Below are 20,213 nucleotides of genomic sequence, written 5' to 3' on the forward strand. Positions count from 1 at the left end.
ACTCAAACTCATCACGATTGAGTTCTCTTAAATCTTCCAGGTGCTTAGCATTTTTATCTCCTCTAGTTATTTCCATTGTTTGGAGGAATTACATGTGGCACTCTATTAATCAAGCTCTTTATTCCCACTATCCAAGGTTCATCATGTACACTCTGCTCTCGATTCTGGAATTAACAGTGCATGAATAAACTTAATTTTAGTGTAGCTTAGTCTCAAATGCCATGCTTGAATGTATAGATGTACGTAATTAGAGCAATGATAGAAAAAGAGAAGCTTTACTGTAGATAGTTGGTTCATTAATATACGTGAATGAGAATGAGATATACATGCATGGCTTTTATCTATGTGTATTTAATCCAGCTAGCTTTGGCTTCACTTTCCTATTTCTTTGTTAGACTGTAACTGGTTTCCGAATTGTTTTTACTTGCTAAAAAAAGTTTCCCATGCTTCTAAAAGAGTGACTCACTGACAATTTGATAGAAGTATGAGATTTTTGTGCACCTTGCCTGGGACTACACCCCCAACCCAAGTCCGTTGCATGCTTAAAAGCATACCATTGCATTACAGAGAATTTTGCTAACTCTGTTTTTTTTTAATAAATGCTGCTCATGTTGTAAAAGCAGGATGGAGAAGCTACTCCATGTTGTGACATATAATGAGGCTCCATCATCGTACCCAAGCCTATTGAAGTTGATAAGCTTCTGCTTATTCAAGTTGATTGATAAGCTTGTTGGTGGCTTCAGTCCAGAGATCTTTGATCATCCTTGTGGAGGCGCCTCCTTGAGTGCGGCCTTGACAAAGTCAGTTTCAGAAACATCTGTCTCTCGACCAATTGGTTTATCATATAGGCATGTGATGACCTCCTTGAAAACCCTTCATATCACCTACAGAGGCGAGCTGCCTTGCTGCCAGGCCGCCACAAGAGGGATTGAGCCCCGTGCTAGAGATGGCATGATGGATGGTAAGCCATGCAAACATCTGTACATTCCTGATATGTAAAGGAGATGATCGAACAAAAGGAGCACGCAAATTGCTACATCTAAAGACTCCGACAGGGGAAAATTGCTGGATAGATATCTGAAGCGCGCAAATTTCTACATATGGAGACATCTTCCTACCTTTTGTAACTTGGCGTGAGTTTGTGATCAATAGACAGGTCATGGGTGGTGGCGGACACGCCAAAATAGACAGTGGATCCCAACACAAAAAAGCGGGTCTTGTCTAGCATGGCCCAATTTGCCCCCTCCATCGTCACAACACAGCTAGCCCTCATATTCTTATCATCAGTACTAGCCAGCCCCGGGTCGGCATTTACTAGGTTAGTTATAAGAGAACAAGTGCTCAACAACGTTAATTTTGCTAGCTGATCAACGTCGCCACTGGCTCGATGCAAGATCTTCACAACTCCCATTGTATTGGCCCTTATATGGGTTGAGCGCAGGGTCGATTGTCTTGCATGTCGTGGTTGTAGTTGCACGAACTAAACTAGTTTGGCCCCTTAGGATGTCTTGAATCGAAAAGGCTTATAAATAGTCCTTTGCTAATTTATCGGTTTTTGTTTGATGGAGATTTACAACTATTATCTTCCAGACTTCTACCTGGAGACCTTGGTAAATGCTTTCACTCCCTAGTTCATATTGGGCAGCTACCTAAGCCAACCACCACAATGCTTTGCCTCCGATAGGATGTTAGCAAGGTGTATAGTCGAAATCTACCCTTCAACACATGTAATGCTATAATTAACATTATATTCTACCATTCAATTTAGCAGCATGCCAACTATAATCCATCCCATTGACCCCTTTGGCCATGTACCCATAGGGTTCCAAATCTAGAATACTGCATATGTCAAATGCGTGTACAAACAGTGTGATTTATGGTATCTTGATTGCTACTAGAGAGAGAGAGAGAGAGGGAGAGAGAGACACACACACACACAGAGAGAGAGAGAGAGAGAGAGAGAGAGAGAGAGAGAGAGAGATGAATGATAGGCTTAACATGCTTCTCTAATGTTAAATGCTAGCCAGATTGCAATCTCATGGACTGCAATTTAGCAATCTATTTCTCTAATGATGTCATGTAGTTGAGTTCTCATGGGTTGTTACGAGTTAGTAATGTGTGATTGTCATATTTTTCATAATGAACACAGAGCACACTCATGAGTATTCTCTTAACGAAGCTATTTGGAATACCATTATTGGAATCCAATCTATGATGGATTCCCATCGAGCTTCCATAAAGCTTCAAGATGATGTTATGCGTGTCTTATTTCAGGGCTTAGGCTCTGTTTCTGAAGGAAAGGAGAAATGTCTTGCTAAGCTCTTGGCAGAGAAGAGCAATCATTGGAATGGAAGTCTTAATGATTTCAAAACACCGAGTAACTTCTCTGAAATACTGAAGCTCTACAAAGAGAAAGGTATGGTTATCCCTCAGGAATGGAAACTATGCCTTGGCAGTGAAAGTCATCCCCATGAACCGCAAGTCTTTCCACCTAGCAAAGAGGATACTGATAGAGACACCTCTATGTGTGTTTGCACTGACGGAGTCCGATCAAGGCATCTTCAGCAAGATTTCCTTGTTTGTTGTGAAAGATGTTCAAAGTGCAGCAAAAGCAGAAAGGAGATGATGTTGTTCTTATACACATCATTGATAGATCAATTGAGATGTCTCTGTCAAAGTGAAGAATATTGTCATGATTTCTTAAGCATGTGGAGAGCTCGAGAAAGATGGTTGGGCAAGGAGCCCTCTCAACATCCTGACTTTATTCAAGAAGTATGGGACGGAGAGAAAATGTGGATTTATCAGGACTTTTGGAATCCTGATGCCTTTTGGGAGGCTCCAGTTGTGTGTCAAAATGACAAGTGCAAGATGGCATATCGAGCATTTCCCAAGTGTTTGTCAAGCAAAGAGCTTCTTAGTAGTTAGAACGAGGATACACAAGCCTATGAGTTTGCATGTACAAGGTGTAAAAAACAAATTTGGGCAAAGAGGAAGCTTATTAAAGGAGACGCAAGGAATTTTTCTCTTCTCTTGCATTGAGATGGATTTCAGGTAGCATCAACAACTATGAAAGATAGTGTAGTGGTCGAGATCACTGTCTTGAATGGAAGAAAACGATCTACTCTTGGTTCTATTCCAGTATTGTTTCTTCCCCTATCAAACAAAGAGTTAGAGAAGAAGCATGGAGATATTCTCTCTTGTTTTCTAGAACCCTTGCTTCAGGATTTAGAAAGCTTATTTCTCGATGGTTTTGAAGCCAACTATGCCTATAGTAAAATCCGTACTCATCAACGGCTTCCAAATGAAACAACAAAGTTGCAAGGAATCTTAATGATGTGCATTGGGGACCATCCAGCTCAGTGTAATCTAGGACAGTTCAAAGATGGCAGGAAGAGATTTTGTCGATGCTGTAAAGCACATGCATCACTTCAACGAGATGCAACTAGGTTAATATATGTGTATGATAATAATAGGTTTCAAGCTAGACATCCTCCCCAAGGTCCAAATGTAGAAGACATGTGGTCAGCGATCAGATGAGCCAAACAATCTCCTACTAAAGAAGGCAAGGAAGATATACTTCGGGATGGAGGTTTGTCTGGGAAATCCATTCTTTTGAGATTGTATCACTTATATGCGTTCGATCTGTCTAAAGACTTATTATATGATTCTATGCATGTACTATCTTAGAACTTATTTTAGAAGTACGTCAAAAAGCTGATCTTATCTGCTACTACACCAATGAAGTGTGCCATCGACAATGTTGTTAAGGAGGTTACATCTGTCATTCCAAAGATTATTTTGAATTCAGGGCGATAGCCAAGGAACCCATCAAAGCACTTTAAAATGTTCAAGGCAGAAGAGTGCCAAAAATTTGTACAGTGGTGTCTGCCTCACATTCTAAATGTAGTGCAGGGAATCACAGACGAACAAAGTCAACTTGGTATGCTTCTTGTTGATATTGCACACTTATTTTTCATTTTCTCTAGAAGAAAAGGATGGTCATTGAGCGATATCAAAACATGTCGCTCTCTACTATTATCATGGAGAATCTTATCAGAACAGTACGAGGGTCCCAATAGCCCCCCTTTGGAGCATGTGGCAGGTATATAAGACTCTCAATGAGATTTTTTTAAGTGCTTGATTTTTATAGTTTTGACTAAGTGATGCTTGGATTAATACTTTGCATAGGTAGCGGTGAGATGCTTGACGATATCTTACGCCATGGCTCTCATGATTGTTTTTGGTGTTTCTCATTTGAGAGAAGCATATCAGGCTACTTAAGCATTCCAACTAACAACAAATCCAATGAGATATCCTATACAAATTTCCATAGTCGCATCTTGTTTACAAATACATGGAAGCAATTAGAGATCAAAAAGGATGGGCTATTGTGTGAGAATAGATATATGAGAGCTCTTCACTCCTGCTTGCTTTCATCTCAAGATAGGAGCTTTGATGAATCCTCAAACCTTGGGTGTCATAATTGGCATTCTTTGTGTGCTTTTCTTGCAGCCTTAGAGAAGCAAAGCTCAAGAGCTATGGAGTAGTGCTATTCAGATTGACCACTCTTGTGCTTGTAAAACTTTGCTTAATAGAAATGGAATAGTCATTGGACAAAAATTGAGAAGAATTCCCTTCTTATTAAGTGCTAATGAAAAAGAATCAATCAAGAGGCTCTCAAGTGGAGACCCTTGCTCCTATGGCTATGAGTACTCCAAGGTTTTTGTAGATGAAGTGAAGTACAACGTAGGAGATTATTTGGTAGTAGCTAAAGATCTCGAGTCAAAATTTTATGGGAGGCTTTCAAAAATCTTTTCCGTGAAGCAAGAAGGGGTTGTTGTTGTGCTTGTCACGGTGGAGGCCATTGTGGAAAGCTTTGATGGTATTGATGAAATTTTTGGAATGTTCATCCTACACAAAAGTAAAAGGAATCAGTGTGTCCCAATGATACTACCAGTTCACTGTATTTGCTGGAAGTTTTTTCATATTCAAGGAACAGGAGTTGATATGGAGGTCTTATATGAAGTCAATGGATATAATCGACGTCATTGTCTAGTGCTTCCAAGGGAGCTAGGATGTGTTCCTTCTTGGCCAGAGGAGGGCGACATTGTAATTGCTAAGGGATGTGTTCCTACTCGAGTAGGAACTTGAGAATTCAAGTGCTAATTTGATGTTAACGAAGTATTCATGTTGGTGACAACCGAATTAAGTAATCTTGGATGCATGTAATCTCTCTATTAGTAGGTTAGCCTAGAATTTGTAACAAAGAAATCCTTTTAGGATACAACGAAGAAGCTTACTTCTTACTTGTCGTAGGCTAAACGTACATGAAAATATGTTTCTTTTTTACAAATATCAATGGCATTGTACTAGGTGCATGTGTATGAAGGTTTCAACTTACATGCATTCTTGAAACTTATTTATTATTGGGGTTATAACATAACCTACTTCTTGCTCCTTGGAGATTCAAGTATATAATGCACAACTAGACAAAGAGACGAAAGTATTTTAGTAATGAGAATGAGAATTCCACAAGCTATTATGCTACTTGAAAGTTTCCCCCCTTCCTAACACGCGTGAGTAAATAGAATCAACATCATCTACTCACATGATCAAGCTAAATTTAAGGACATGTTATTTTGAGAATGCACCTCTATCAATAGGGTAAAATTTAGCTTGATGGATTCTACACAAGCCTATATAAGGACGTTGAGCTCAACTTGTAATCTCTCCCTTCTAATCAATCAAGAATTCATTTCAATGTATTAAGTAAAGTCTCTCTAATCTACTCACTCCTTATTGTTACGATGATCTAACTATGATGAATGCCTCATTGGTCTATCCACCGTAGTCATCACATGTTGTATCTCACAACTTGCTGGATTTAGTGCTCTATCTCTCTAAGCACAAAATTGATTCATGAATCTCTAGAATTAGATTAGTGTGACTCAATTATAATCATCTCAATCATTGGATTTTGGCAAGTCTATATCAGCACTATCATAGCCAATGTTTAGGATAATTAGATTGAGGATTAAATTGTTAGATCAGCTCAACTTGGGCAATCACTTGTGTGTGCAACCCCTCTAAGCTTGACAACCATGTGTAACAAAGACCTTGAATCCTATGCATGTGATGACACCTTAAGGCTATGTGTCAGAAGGCTACAACCCTCACTATGCCTATATATGAGGCACTTTGTACATAAATTTCTTATCGAGTAATTTTGCATCCTTTTATCATGAATGGCTCTCTTGTTTATCCGCCCTAGACCTAACATAAATCGTGTCTTAATTCTTGCTTGATTGCATTGGATACTTGTTTCTACAACTCTCAAGGAGGCACTATTTTGGCTAGCATTGGTGGTCTTGCATAGTACTTCCCTTGCAATATCACCTATTTATACACACATGCATTATAGGCCTTTATCGACTACTTTCTACTGCACCCATGAATGCTTGAACAGGAGGTTAGATGCATGTCTTCTTGGATGATTAAAATTCAAGTTCATTTTTTAGGGGAAGCTTAATTTTGATGCTAATATTTTTGTCATTAAAAGCCTTTTGATTAAGTGTGTATGTGCTCACTTGAAAGTGTGTGTTTGTTCCCTTTTTAAAATATGTTATGTGCATGGACCAAAAGCCAAGGAGCCCTCTTAATTCTTTGCAAAAAGCTGGCCCATCCAACACCCTAAGTTTTACAAGAGGTCAAATTTTCTCTTATTTTGAAATGTCATACCCCATGTGCTCATCATTCGTAACATTTAATGCACTAGTAACTTGTGTGTAGCGGAAAATGATAACATACTGAGCATTTCGTTAAGAACAAGTTCCTAATGAGCATAGAGAGAGTAATTAGTTTGAGAAAGTAACATAGAAATTTACACCTAGCTAGTTTGGCATAGACAATACTTGAAAAGAGAGAGAAATATAACCATTAACAACAGTTGAGGACCGGATTTACATGGAGCCGGTCCCCCCTCCAAAAAGGCTTTGTATTATAACTTCTCCCATCAAAGGATACTTTTGTACAATACAATATTTGTGTTCCTTGACAAAACTCGTTGGTGCAATGAAGATGGAAGCTTCATAAACCAAATTATCTTTGAAAAACACACCTAGTGTGCCTAGCCTCAGTTCCAAGACCTCACGCACCTTCAAAAATGGTGAGAGCGAAGATCTGCAGTGAAGATCTTCCCATGTACCTTGAGTAGAAGGGGACTTTTTGATCTTCCGTCAATCGTCTCAAAGGGTGCTTTTCCCGTCGAAGTATGTACAATGTTATTGTAAGAATACTCCACTAAAGGTAAGTACTTCTCCCATTGGGACTTTTGATCTACTTCTATGACATAAGATTTAAGTAGCTGATCAATAATTGTTAGGTTAGCTATCTCACTTTGGCCATCCGTTCGCGGGTGATAGGTCGAAGAGAAGTTTAGCCTTCTACCTAAATTCTCAAAGAGACCCTTCTAGAAACTATTGGTCATTCTAGGATCTTTATCTGACACTATGGACATTGGAAAGCCGTGGTACTTGAAGATTTGTGATATAAAGAGGGTTTACTTTTGATGGGCCTTGATAGTCTTTTTGACAGGTATAAAATATGCTTGTTTACTAAGCCTGTCCACTATCATCCATATTCTTGTATTCCCATGGATAGACATGGGCAATCCAAAGATAAAATCCATGGATATGCTCTCCCATGGTGAATTAGGAATTGGCAAAGGTTGAAGCAATCCGGGTTTCTTCCCTCTATCAAACTTCGTCTTTTGTTTAACCACATATTTTGAAACATATTCTTGTATGTTTGCTTTTATGGCATGCCAATAGAAGTTAGGGTAGATTGAATCCCTATGCCCTGCATAAGGAGGAGCATGAGATTCATACATTGCTTTCTCCCGTAGTAAGTTAGTAACACATAGTTTGTTTCCATAGAGAACATAACCATCTTGTAAAGGTAAATGGTTCTTCCTTCTTCCCTAGTGCAAGGGCTAAAAAAACATCTCTAAAATCAAGATCAATAGCATACTCATCTATCATAGAAGATAGATCATTGTGAGTTGCTATGGATACTGCATTCACTCTCGGTTGCCTTGAGAGTGCATCATCTACTTGATTATGCTTGCCAGCAATGTGAGAAATATGAAATGAAATTGCGAAAGGAAATTTTCCCACCTCATTTGTTTGTCGGAGATCTTGGTCTGCATCATGAAGTACTTTTAAGGCTTTGGTGATCCGTTCGTAGAATGAAAGGAGTCCCCAATAAATAGTGCTTGCACGAGTGTAGAGCATGTAGAACTGCTAAGAGTTCCTTCTCATATATACCTATAGCTTTCTCAACATGGTCGAGCCTTCAACTTTCATAGGCTATGGTGTGCCCTTGTTGGGGAAAAATAGCTCCAAGGCAATCACCATAAGCATCGCATTGGACCTCAAAGGGTTTTGAGATATCCGGTAGTGTAAGCACAGGTTGAGAGATAAGCTACTCTTTAAGATTTTTGAAAGCATTGTTCTCTTTGGTGGACCATATATACCTAACTTTTTTCTTTGTTAGGTCATGTAATGGTTCCGTGATTTGTGAGAACTTTTCTATGAAGCGCCTATAGTATGGACACATACCTATAAAGCTTCTTAGTTTATGCAGATTCCTTGGATTAGGCCATTCTTTTATTACCTCTAACTTTGATGGATCCATTTGGATGCCATCTTGAGCAATAATGTGATGTTAATACTGAATCTCTTGTAAGAAAAATTCACTTTTCTTTCGATTAATATAAAGTTTATTCCCTTGTAAAACTTGAAATATTACCCGGAGGTGTTGCTTGTGTTCGTCTAATGAATTAGAATAAATGATTATATCATCAAAAAACACTCAAATAAAGCTTTGGTGAGCCCTGAATAGCTTCTCCATCAGACAGTTACATGTAGCTGGTGCATTGGTCAAGCCAAAAGGCATGACAATGTACTCGTAAAGACCAAATGTAGTGCTGTGGGACGGGTGTCTAACCTCACTCCTATCTTATTGCAGACATAGCGAGAACCACGAATAAAATTGTCAATCCATGGGACGAAGCAGACTTGACTAGTGCATAGAGGCTACAAGAGGTTGTCAATCTCTTGGAAAACAACAAACAACTCGCATCTAACTCAAGCTACACTCAAATGATAGAAATCACCAAAAGCTAGTCGCTTAATCGGCAAACAAATCACAACCATTACAGCATCAAATGACATCCAAAAATTTACAAAACTTCTAGGACATGTTTATAAGACCTAAGCACATATGCTTATGGTCTCAAATCTCACTTTAGGTCAAGTGCAAAAATTGCAATTATTAACGGCAGTGAGTTTTTGACCTAGTTGTTTTCGACCTGGAATGCATCCAAATGCTTATCAATGATGCCCCAATACCCCGCCTATACTTATTTTATGATTTTGAAGCTTAAATTATTACTTATGATGAAATTAAGCCACGGATCGACGACATCAAAAGCTACGGATTACCATGAAATGCTTACGTCAATGCGTAGAGGTCTTACCTGCATTTGCATCGCAACAAACGACACTACAATGTGACAACCCAGGAGGGAGTAGGAAGCGAGAGAAGGAGAGAAGTGAGCGTCATTACCTCATGCTGTGTTTCTATTATCCAAGAACTTGTAAAATACTTACAAAAATTGGCTTTTATACCTTAGCCAAGGTTTTTGTGGTCAAAACTAATAATCTGGGAGCTCTAACTAAAGACAGGTTGCTACAATCTGGAAGCTTGTAGCCCCGGCTCATCAACTACATTGTATATCTGGAAAGTAGGAGTTACAACATTCTCGATTCATCAAAATAACAAGTGTTTTTACAATAAAAGCTCCGAAAAATGTTATCCGAGTTAGCTTGCTGTTAACATTTCTCCCCTCCTCGATTGTGTCGTCCCTTGACACAACTTCATGGACTGAAGTAGTCTTCGGGTTGATGGCTGGCCAGGCGATCTTTAAGTCATCTTTCTTTGTCAGGAACTTGCAAAAACTACATGGTGACTTTGTTTTTAAGTTCAATGGCTGAATAGCCAACAAATCTAGATGTAAGGTTACTTATCACTCGCCCAAATATTTTTATTCACCAAGTGAAGAAACCTATATAGAATGCTTCTTCAAACGCCAATATATTGCTAGAGGGTAAAAATATGCATCGGCATAGAAGCCATAAAGGACTTCTTCTGAAGGCTTTCCACTTAAGTCATAACAGAGACCTTTATTGCCTTTGAGGAAAGACATGCATGGTGCTCTGGCTTGCGTAGGCTCGTGTAAAGCTTGAGTGCAGGTGAGCAACATTCTGCAAATCTTATACATTATGGCATATGAGAGGTAAGGGAGGCTCTTGAAGAAATTCATGGTGCCTATTAGGGTTTTCACCATGTATTCTTTTGTTAGTGTTCCCTGATCTGGAGCTGGTAGGCGTGGGTAATTCAGCCATGTAAGCCTCTTCTTTTTCAATGCTTTGTATGCCTGCCATGTCCTTACCCTTGGTACATGGTAGAACGTGGGGTCTTTCTGAAGGGCTGCAGGTGCTCTTGTGAACAGAATTAGATATCTTGAATTCTTGTTCAGCTAGCTCCTTCTCCACTTGGGGTGTATATCCTCTGAGCCTTCTGCCTGCATATTTTTGTTTGTCTTTCTTTAACCTGTAATAGCTAGCTCCACTTTATTCAAGGAGTATGGCAATGATTGCTGATGCCACTGAGATGGAGACACAGCCATTAGAAGGGCTAGCAGGTGAGTTGAGTTACATTTACCGAGTGGATAACTCTCAACTCCCAATCAATTGCTGCTTTCCATTGAGCAATTGTATCTTGGGAAATATGCTCTTTTAGTGCATATTCCTCAACTTTAGAAAGATGGACCATGGGCACTTTCTCAGCTTCAGCGACCGAGTGGTACTTGAAAGTCTGACTCTCTTGCTAGCCCTTCTAACAGCTGTGTTTCCATCTCAGCAAATAAGACTGAGGGTATGTCAATTGTTGGTTGTTCAGATGTTCCTACTTATTCTTAATTTTCTGGTTGTCCCTCTCTCAGCAGATGATTGACTCTTTTTAATTTTGCTATCTCTTTGAGCAATTGCTCTTCTCATTCGACCGGCATTGGGGCAAGGTCTCGTCTTTGCGATTGTTCTAGCTTCAGCTCTAGCTCAAGATCCTTATTTCTCTTTTCCAAAATCTAATAGAATTCATCTATACCTTTGATTGAAGGGACATCAGGGTTCTCTCTTATCTGTCTCAAAAATGCTTCCTGATCATTGATCTTTTTCTCGGAGTACTGCAAAGAAGCATTTGCTACATCGAGCTACACTTGGATCTTTTGTACTAACAGAGTAGTGGTTAGAAGTTCATTGGTTACTTCTGTCAGCTGTTGATCTTTGCTTTTGCAGGCATCGGATAACATAGCTAGAAACTCTCCCAGCTCTTTCATTTCTTTGTGTTGTTTCTCTTTGGCCCTATGGACTTACCTCCAACACGAGGGGATGATGACCATCGCATTGAGCTCCTTCTAGGTAGCTCACTGTCTAACAAACCTCCTTATCGAGTCTCACAAGCTCAACAAGAGGAGATCATGAGGCAAGTACAGGAACTAGTACACAAAGGAATGGTGAGGCCTAGTTCCTCTCCCTTTTGTTCTCCAGTCCTTTTAGTGCAAAAGAAAGATGATACATACCGTATGTGTGTGTACTATCAAGCACTAAACCATATCACTATCAAAAACAGATTTCCCATGCCTTGGGTAGAAGATCTGTTTGATAAGCTACAAGGCTCTACCTACTTCAGTAGGATTGACCTTAAAAGTGACTATCATCAAATAAGGATAGTGTATGAAGATATCCTAAAGATTGCATTTTGCACAACATTTGGTCTTTATGAATATCTAGTCATGCCTTTTGGCTTGACTAATGCACCAGCTACGTTCAATCGTCTGATGGAGAAAAATTTTCGACCTTATCGCAAATTCACCGGAGTGTTCTTTGATGATATCATCATCTACTCCAAGTCTTTGGAGGAACATAAGCAAAATCTCCAAGTGTTTTTTCAAGCATTGAGGGAGAACAAGCTTTTTCTCAACCAAAAGAAAAGCAAATTCTTCCTTCAAGAGATTCAATACCTAGGTCATATTATCTCTTGCGATGGTATCCGTATGGATCCATCAAAGTTAGAGGTAATAAAATCATAGACGCTTCATAGCAAAATTCTCTCAAGTAGTAGGACCACTACACGACTTAACTAAGAAGAACGTCAAGTATGTATGGACTACTAATGAGCAAAATGCTTTTGATAAGCTTAAAGAGAAGCTTACTTCCCAACCAGTCCTCGTGCTTCCGGATCTCTCAAAGCCATTTGAGGTCCAAGGTGATTCTTGTGGTGATTGCCTTGGAGCAGTTTTGCTTCAAGAAGGGCATGCCATAGAATATGAGAGCCAAAGGATCAATACTGATGAGGGAGTCTTGGGCATTTATGAGAAAGAGCTTTTAGCTGTTCTACATGCCCTAGACACATGGAAGCACTACCTATTGGGGACTCCATTTATCCTACAAACCGCCCACCAAAGTCTCAAGTATTTCATGACGCAAACCAAGCTTTTCGACAAACAAATGATGTGGGAAAATTTTCTTTTGCAATTGAATTTCCATATTGCTCACATAGCTGGTAAGCACAATCAAGTGGCCAATGCACTTTCACGATGACCAAAAGTTAATGCGGTGTCTATAGCTACTCACAATGATCTATCCTCTATGATAGATGAGTATGCTACTGACCCTAACTTTAGAGACATAATGTCAGCCCTTGCTTTAGGGAAGAAAGAGGAACCATTCACCTTGTAGGATGGTTATCTTCTCTACGAAAATAGGCTATGTGTTACCCATTCCCTTCGTGAGAAAGTTGTGTATGAATAACATGCTCCTCCATATGCGGGGCATAGAGGTATTCAACCTACTCTTTGAGGAGTAGAGACATACTTCTACTGGCCTACCATGAAAGTGGACATACAAGAGTATGTTTCAAAATGTGTAGTATGCCAGAAGACCAAGTATGATAGAGGGAAGCAACGTGGATTACTCCAGCCATTGCCTATCCCAAATTCAGCATGGGAGAGTATATCCATGGGAATATAGGAATATGGACAATAGTTGACAGGTTTAGCAAACACGCACATCTTATTCCTATCAAAAAGGCTATTAAGGCACATCAAATGGCAACTCTCTTCATATCTCAGATTTTCAAGCACCATGGATTAACCACATTCATCACGTCAAATAGAGATCCTAGAATGACCAGTAATTTCTAGAAAGGTCTCTTTGAAAATCTAGGAACAAGATTGTATTTGTATTCCGCCTATCACCCACAAACGGATGGCCAAAGTGAGATAGCCAATCTTACGATACTTAATCTACTCAAGACTTATGTTACCGAAGTAGATCAACGCTCACAATGGGAAAAGTACTTACCTCTTGTAGAGTATGCCTACAATAATACTGTACATACTTCTACGGGAAAAGCATCTTTTGAGATCATTGAGGGAAGACCTAAAAGTCCCTTGCTACTCAAAGCACATGGGAAGATCTTTGCCACCCATGAGTATAGTCGTGACCTGCAAGAATCTTTTCAAAAGATTAAGGAGGCTATATCCATCTCTCAACAAGGGAAAAAATCTGTTGCACAGAAGAGCTTTAATGTTCAAAGAAAATGATTGGGTCTTACTCAAGTTTCCTAAGGCTCGATTAAGACAAACGACGGGCAAAAATCCTACGGGCCATCAAAAGTATTATGCTAAACTAGCAAAAAGATATTATGGTCCTTTCCAAATCTTGAAGCCCATCAATGAGATGGATTATCAACTCAAGTTGCCCAACCATTGGCTCATACACAATGCCTTTCACGTAAGCCTACTTAAGCCCTACAAAGGAGAGCCACCAACTGTACCAATTATTGAAGACCCTCCTGAAGTTGAAGACCAAGAAGAGGTGCTACAACTTGAATCTATCCTTTGGCATGAAGACAAGGTACTACGACATGGTAAGATTATCCGACGGTATCTTATTAAGTTCAAAATTTATCCTTTTGAAGATGCTAGATAGATGCAAGAAATACAGCTTAAGGATAGTATGAACCTTGTCAATGCTTACAATGCTACATTAGAGTAAGCAAATGTACAAATTTCTTTTAAATGACTCATGTTTTTGTCTTATAAGACTAGTCCTCTTCTTAATTGTAAACAAATTTAACTAGTTTACATGCTTAGAATCATGTTTGTGATGACGACGTCTCTCAAACACCAAGTAGACTTTGTCACTCTACTTTGGGAAAATGAAATGGACTAAAGAGCGGACATGCTTGTGGCAGCTATGTCTCCCAAGCACCAAATGGATTAGTCATCCATCTTGGAAAGATGTCCTAGGGTAAAAAGGGATCCTCTACCTGCTAAGTAAAATTGACTAATGACTAAGGCTTTATATCTTCTACCTCATAGTCGAGGACGACTATGATTTCAAGAGAGATGTAATGTCATAAAATCTAATATCTAATATCTAACCAACCCAAATGATTTTCTCATATTAAACTGATCACTCAATGTGGGAGAATAAACGGGAACAAGGGTTAAGATATAGACATGTGCTTATAGATCTATCGCAACACGGGGCCAATGGTAAAGGGGCCCAAATGAGAGATGGTCTATCAAAGAGCAAGGCTAACCAATGGAGCATAAGACCTTAAGGTTAGCTTCATTGAAGACCTCCAATAATGTGTGTAAAAGTCCTTTGACCTTAGGTAAGCTAGGGCTAAGCTTGAGGCGCAGGAACCCGACCCAGCTCGAGGTGCTTGTCATGCTTGATGACTAAGGTGCTTGAGGTGCTTGAGATGCTTGAGGTGCTTGATGATTGAGATTCTTGAGGTGCTTGACATGCTTGAGATGCTAGGGTTGCACTTGAAGTGAAAACCCAACCCAAGCTTAAAGTTCTTAAGGGACAAGCTTGTGGTGGGAACTAGGCCTATGCATTAGGGGCTTAAGGTGTCAAAAAGTCAAAAATTCAATCCCTACAAGGAGGGGGCGAGCCCTACATGAGGGGGGATGAGAGAGAACACCCACACACTCACACAAGGCATGCATAGTACAAAGAAAGCAAAAGGGACACTTGTCAAGTTCCTCCTCATGTTGCCCTCATGGTTTGCCTGAAGCCTATTGGCCACCCAAGGGGTCCAATGATAATTTAGGAGATTTAATTAATTGATTTTGCATTTATCAAGCCCTGTCTCTCAAAGGGGAAAGGGGGACACTTGTCCCAAGCATACCCTTGTCCCTCTCACTCATGTCACTTAGTGTTTAGAGTTACCTCTATTACCATATACATGTGGTAGTGATATGTGTGAACACACTTAGCACCACCGTGGCATTTTTTCGCTAACTAGGAGGTTTATTCCCCTGTGCATTGTATATACGCCCATCATTCTAGGGCTATATATCTTTCCATTGCACACTAAGTAATATAATCTATGTTGTGTGCCTTGAGCTTTCCTTCATCTTCTCCAAGCTATGTGTGTCACTCTTGCAACCCTAATTCCAACAATTGGTATAAGAGCAGGTTGCATCCTCCAAGGATTAGACGCCAGCATCTCCAGCACACGCCTCCTCACTTTCTCCAATTTCTGTGGAATTTGGAGAGCGTTTGGAGGTCGACAAAATTTTTTGGGTTCATTTAGGCCTCCATTTTCACTACAGGCAGTATTGCACATGCTATTTCGTCATTTTGTGCAAATTTTTTGTCAACGCTGTTTTTTGCATAACAAGTCCCTCATGGTATTCTACGGTTTTTCCTATATAGAACGTGTTGCTCCTACCTCATTTATTCTCTTTTTCGGAATTTTTCACATCAAGTGTAGGCATTCGTCACTCATGGCTGACAACAACACAGATGTGTTCAAGATGTTTGTTTCTAAAAGGACATATTAGATGGGGACAATTACCCTATGTGGGCTTATATGATGCAACATGTTATTGTGTCAAAGGGTGCCTGGAATATTGTGCAAGGCATCAATGTATGTCCTGGTTCAATGGATGTAGGCGATCTTGAGAATGTTGCAGGTCTTGCTGCTCTTAGAGTTGTTTTGCCTATGGCAGAACAAGCTCGTTGGGATGTAAAATATGCGCAGGCTCATGCATTGATTGTGTTGTCTATGAAGTGCTCTATTAATCCTCACATTTGTTCATCAAAATCTGCAAAACACGCTGGGATATTCTGGCTAGTCTTCATGCAAGTTGCCAATAAGACAAAAATTGCATTGTTGCGTAAAGAGCTGGAGTCGAAGATTATGCATGAGCAAGATGATGGAAACTTTTCTTGATATTGTCAAGGATATCAATGTGAGCAACTTATTTTTGTAGGTGAAGTCATTTCAAACAGCTCCCTTGTGCAGACTGTTCTTGATGCCTTGCCAGATTTTTACGGACTTTTGCTAGTACTTGGAGACTTATGACCCAAGAAAATCCTGAGGTTGTCAAGTTTGATGCATTATGCACATTGCTATTGCAAGAGTCACTTTCCAAATAAAACAGGACTAGACAACATCCACTTGAACATGCCTTTATTGCTGCTCAAAGAAAAGGTGGTAACAACAATGCAGCTTCTTCGACTGGAAAGTCACCCGTTCTACTACATGTGCTCTTCATGAGAATCTATTTAGTGCTCAAGGTAAGCACTCCAATGTGAGCTTCAAAATTTAACTGTACCCTCTCACTATATAAGAGCAAGTTGATGTTGCTATCCTTCTAAAAAACTCAAGAGCATCGCAATCCAATTTATATATGCCAAGGAACAATTTCTAGATAGTGATAAAATATCCATCATAAATTATTAAAGCCCCACCAAGTAGCTTTGATAACTAGAAGATAAAACCTACCCTCTTGCTTTAGATTCATTTTATGATGCATATGTAGTTACCCTTTCCACCTCATTGATTAAAATCCATGCATTTTGTGTAAATCTCATCTTACAAGGGTGTCTATTGGGGTAAGCCTTTAGCTTACACTCCATATATGGACAATCCCAAAAGTAAAGCATACTAGCGTGAACCCCTTTGTGCATGGATAAAACCTCTTACATAGGAATTTTAGCCAAAGAGGGTTGTGTTCTGGAGAGACTAATAGAGGACAAAGAGTACGTCCAAAAACCATTTCTTGAGGATTTTTAAAAGCTGTCCGGATGGGTTCATATCTTGGCTACTCTAGATGTGTACAGAAATGAAACAATGCCTACAAAGTTTATGCCATAGCTCCCTCCTTTATGATAAAGGTGTTTAAGTAAGCTAATGAAAATTGTGAGTGTGAATGCAGAAAAGGTGAGACTAATAATCATGTGATGAATCATGATGTAAAAACACAAACAAACGAGGAAAAGCAACCATGAGAATATGTCTTTAATGATGTACCTCAAGAGTCATCAATAGTTATTTCAAAGAAGACAACTCCAAAAAGTGCAGAGCTAAAAGTAGATGAAGATGCGATGTTTTCAAGTTGTACATCAAATGCTCAACAAACTCAAGATCAAGAGAGGAACAAGGATAAGGCAGAAGATCGATTGTCTCCTAAAATGATCAAATTCACCGTATGTGGAGAAACAAAAATCAATATTACATGTTCAGCTATGATAGATCCTTATGCTACAAAGAATCTAATGTCTTGTGACACTTGGATAATGATGGAAAAGCCACAAATCTAAGATCTAGAAAAAATAATGTACACATGTTCTGAAACATCAATTCCTAGCTTTCATGTGGTAGAAGCTGTATTAAATTGATTATTCAGCATCCTTAAAACATTAAAGAGAGACTGATGCTGATGAAAATTTAGATGAACATCTTTTTTTGAGAACAATAAAAATCTCCAATACCAATAGCATTATTAGTCCTGGAAGCACGTCAAATCCATGCCAAATAGGAGAAACTAACCATAGAAGAAAAAGGTAAATCTAAAGTAAACATAAAAGTAGATCAACCTTGCAAGTCAATTTTACCATCAATGAGCCTCCATCAAACTTCCTATACAACTTCTTCATGAAAATACAAACCATCAACAATTCAATGGAAACCTAAGCAAAAAGTTTATCAACCAAAGTATCCATCAGAACAAAGCCTCCAAAATAAGCCAAACCAAGTATTAGTATCCGTCCCCCCTCCAATAGACATTTGTATTATGATTTCTCCCATCAAGAGAGACTTGTTACAATACAATCTTTGTGGTCCTTGTGACCTAGGTGATGCAATGAATATGTAAAGCTTCATGCATCACAAGCATAGCATAAACTTTGAAGAAATCATTAACTATCCCAAGCCTCAGTCCCAAGACATCAAACACCTTCCAAGGTGGAGAGAGCTAGTAGAGAATGAGGGTAGGGAAGAGGAAGAAGAAAAAATTCATAGGAGAAATAATTAGTTCCTCTTTTATCATCACTCTTCTTGCTAGCATACATAATAGCATAGTAATGAAGATGGAGAAGATGGCAAGCTTAAGCATTGAAGCATGGCTCTTTGTTGGATTTGCACTCCATATCCAAGAGTTGGTGTAGGCTCTCAAACTCTCTACTTGCTGGGAGAAGGAGAGGGAGATCTTGCACTTTTCACTTCACACAATGAGTGTGAGTGGGAGAGTATACCCCCTAAGCAAACCCCTACCTTCCTTCGTAGACTCCCCACCCTTGTAGCTCATGCTTGAAGCTCATTGGACCCCCCCAGGCCTAGCCAATTACATGCAAGAGGTAATTCAAGTAAGAAGGGTAGCCTTGGTACAAGTGTCCCCCTTTCCCCTTTGGGATAGAGGAATTGATAAATTTAAAACCAATTAATTAAATATTCTATTTATCATTGTACCCCTTGGGTGGCCAACCAATAGGCTTTTCAGGCACCCCATGAGGGCAACATGAGGAGGAACTTGACAAGTGTCCCTTTTGCGTTCTTTGTACCAAGCATGCATTGTGTGAGTGTGTGTGTATTCTCTCTCATTCGCCCTCTTGTAGGGCTTGCCCCTTCGTTGTAGGTATTATCTTTGACTTTTGTGCCACATCAAGCCCCTCAACCTTGGGCCTAGTTCTCACCACAAGATTGGCCCTTAAGCCCCTCAAGCTTGGGTTGGGTTCTCACCTCAAAAATAGCCCTAGCATCACAATCATGACAAGCACCTCAAGCATCTCAATAATCTCAGTCATTAGGCACCTCAAGCACCTTAGTCATCAAGCACGACAAGGACCTCAAGCACCTTAAGCTTGGGTCGAGTTCCCACCACAAGCTCAGCCCTAGCTTATCTAAGGTCAAGGGACTTTTACACTAATTATTGGATGTCTTCAATGAAGCTAACCCTAAGGTCTTATGCTCCATTGGTTAGCCTCGCTCTTCAATAGACCATCTCTCATCTGGGCTCCTTTATTATTGGCCCTGTGTTGAGATAGATCTATAAGCACATGTCTATGTCTTAACCCTTGTTTGTGTTTATTCTCCCACATTAAATGATCATTTTAATATGATAAAATCATTTGGGTTGATTAGAAATTAGATTTTATGACATTACCTCTCTCTTGAAATCATAGGCATCCTCCACTATGAGGTAGAAGAGATAAAGCCTTAGTCATTAGTCAATCTTACTTAGGGAGTAGAGGATCCATTTTTACCCTACGAAATCTTTCCAAGATGGATGACTAATCCATTTGGTGCTTGGGAGACATAGCTGCCACAAGCATGTCTGCTTTTTAGTCCATTTCATTCTTCCAAAATAGAGTGACAAATTATACTTGGTGTTTGAGAGACGTGGTCATCACAATCATGATTCTAAGCATGCATACTCTTTAAATTTGTGCACAATTAAAAAGACAACTAGTCTTATAAGACAGAAACATGGGTCATTTAAAAGAAATTTGTACATTTTCTTACTCTAATGTAGCATTGTAAGCATTGACAAGGTTCATATTATCCTTAAGCTATATTCCTTGCATCCATTCTAGCATCTCCAAAAGGATAATTTTTTAGCTTAATAAGATACCGTCGGATAATCTTACCATGTCGTAGTACCTTGTCTAGTCTCACATGAAAAGCATTGTTTATGAGCCAATGGTTGGGCAACTTGAGTTGGGAGGTCGTCTCATTGATATGCTTTGATTCAAATTTTGGAAAGGACCATAGTATCTTTTTGCTAG

The 20,213-nt window shown here is 39.4% G+C and overlaps 1 protein-coding gene across 1 annotated transcript; it reads left to right on the forward strand.

The window, feature by feature from the left end:
- Window positions 1–2,214: 2,214 nt before the first annotated feature.
- Window positions 2,215–2,925, forward strand: LOC147419255 (uncharacterized). The gene has a single exon (XM_086506174.1). The coding sequence runs from the start codon at window positions 2,215–2,217 to the stop codon at window positions 2,923–2,925; it is 711 nt and encodes a 236-aa protein (XP_086362300.1).
- Window positions 2,926–20,213: the final 17,288 nt, after the last annotated feature.

This window comes from Adiantum capillus-veneris, chromosome 29, assembly GCF_014529385.1.
Source record: "Adiantum capillus-veneris isolate H3 chromosome 29, ASM1452938v2, whole genome shotgun sequence".
Taxonomy (NCBI): domain Eukaryota; kingdom Viridiplantae; phylum Streptophyta; class Polypodiopsida; order Polypodiales; family Pteridaceae; genus Adiantum; species Adiantum capillus-veneris.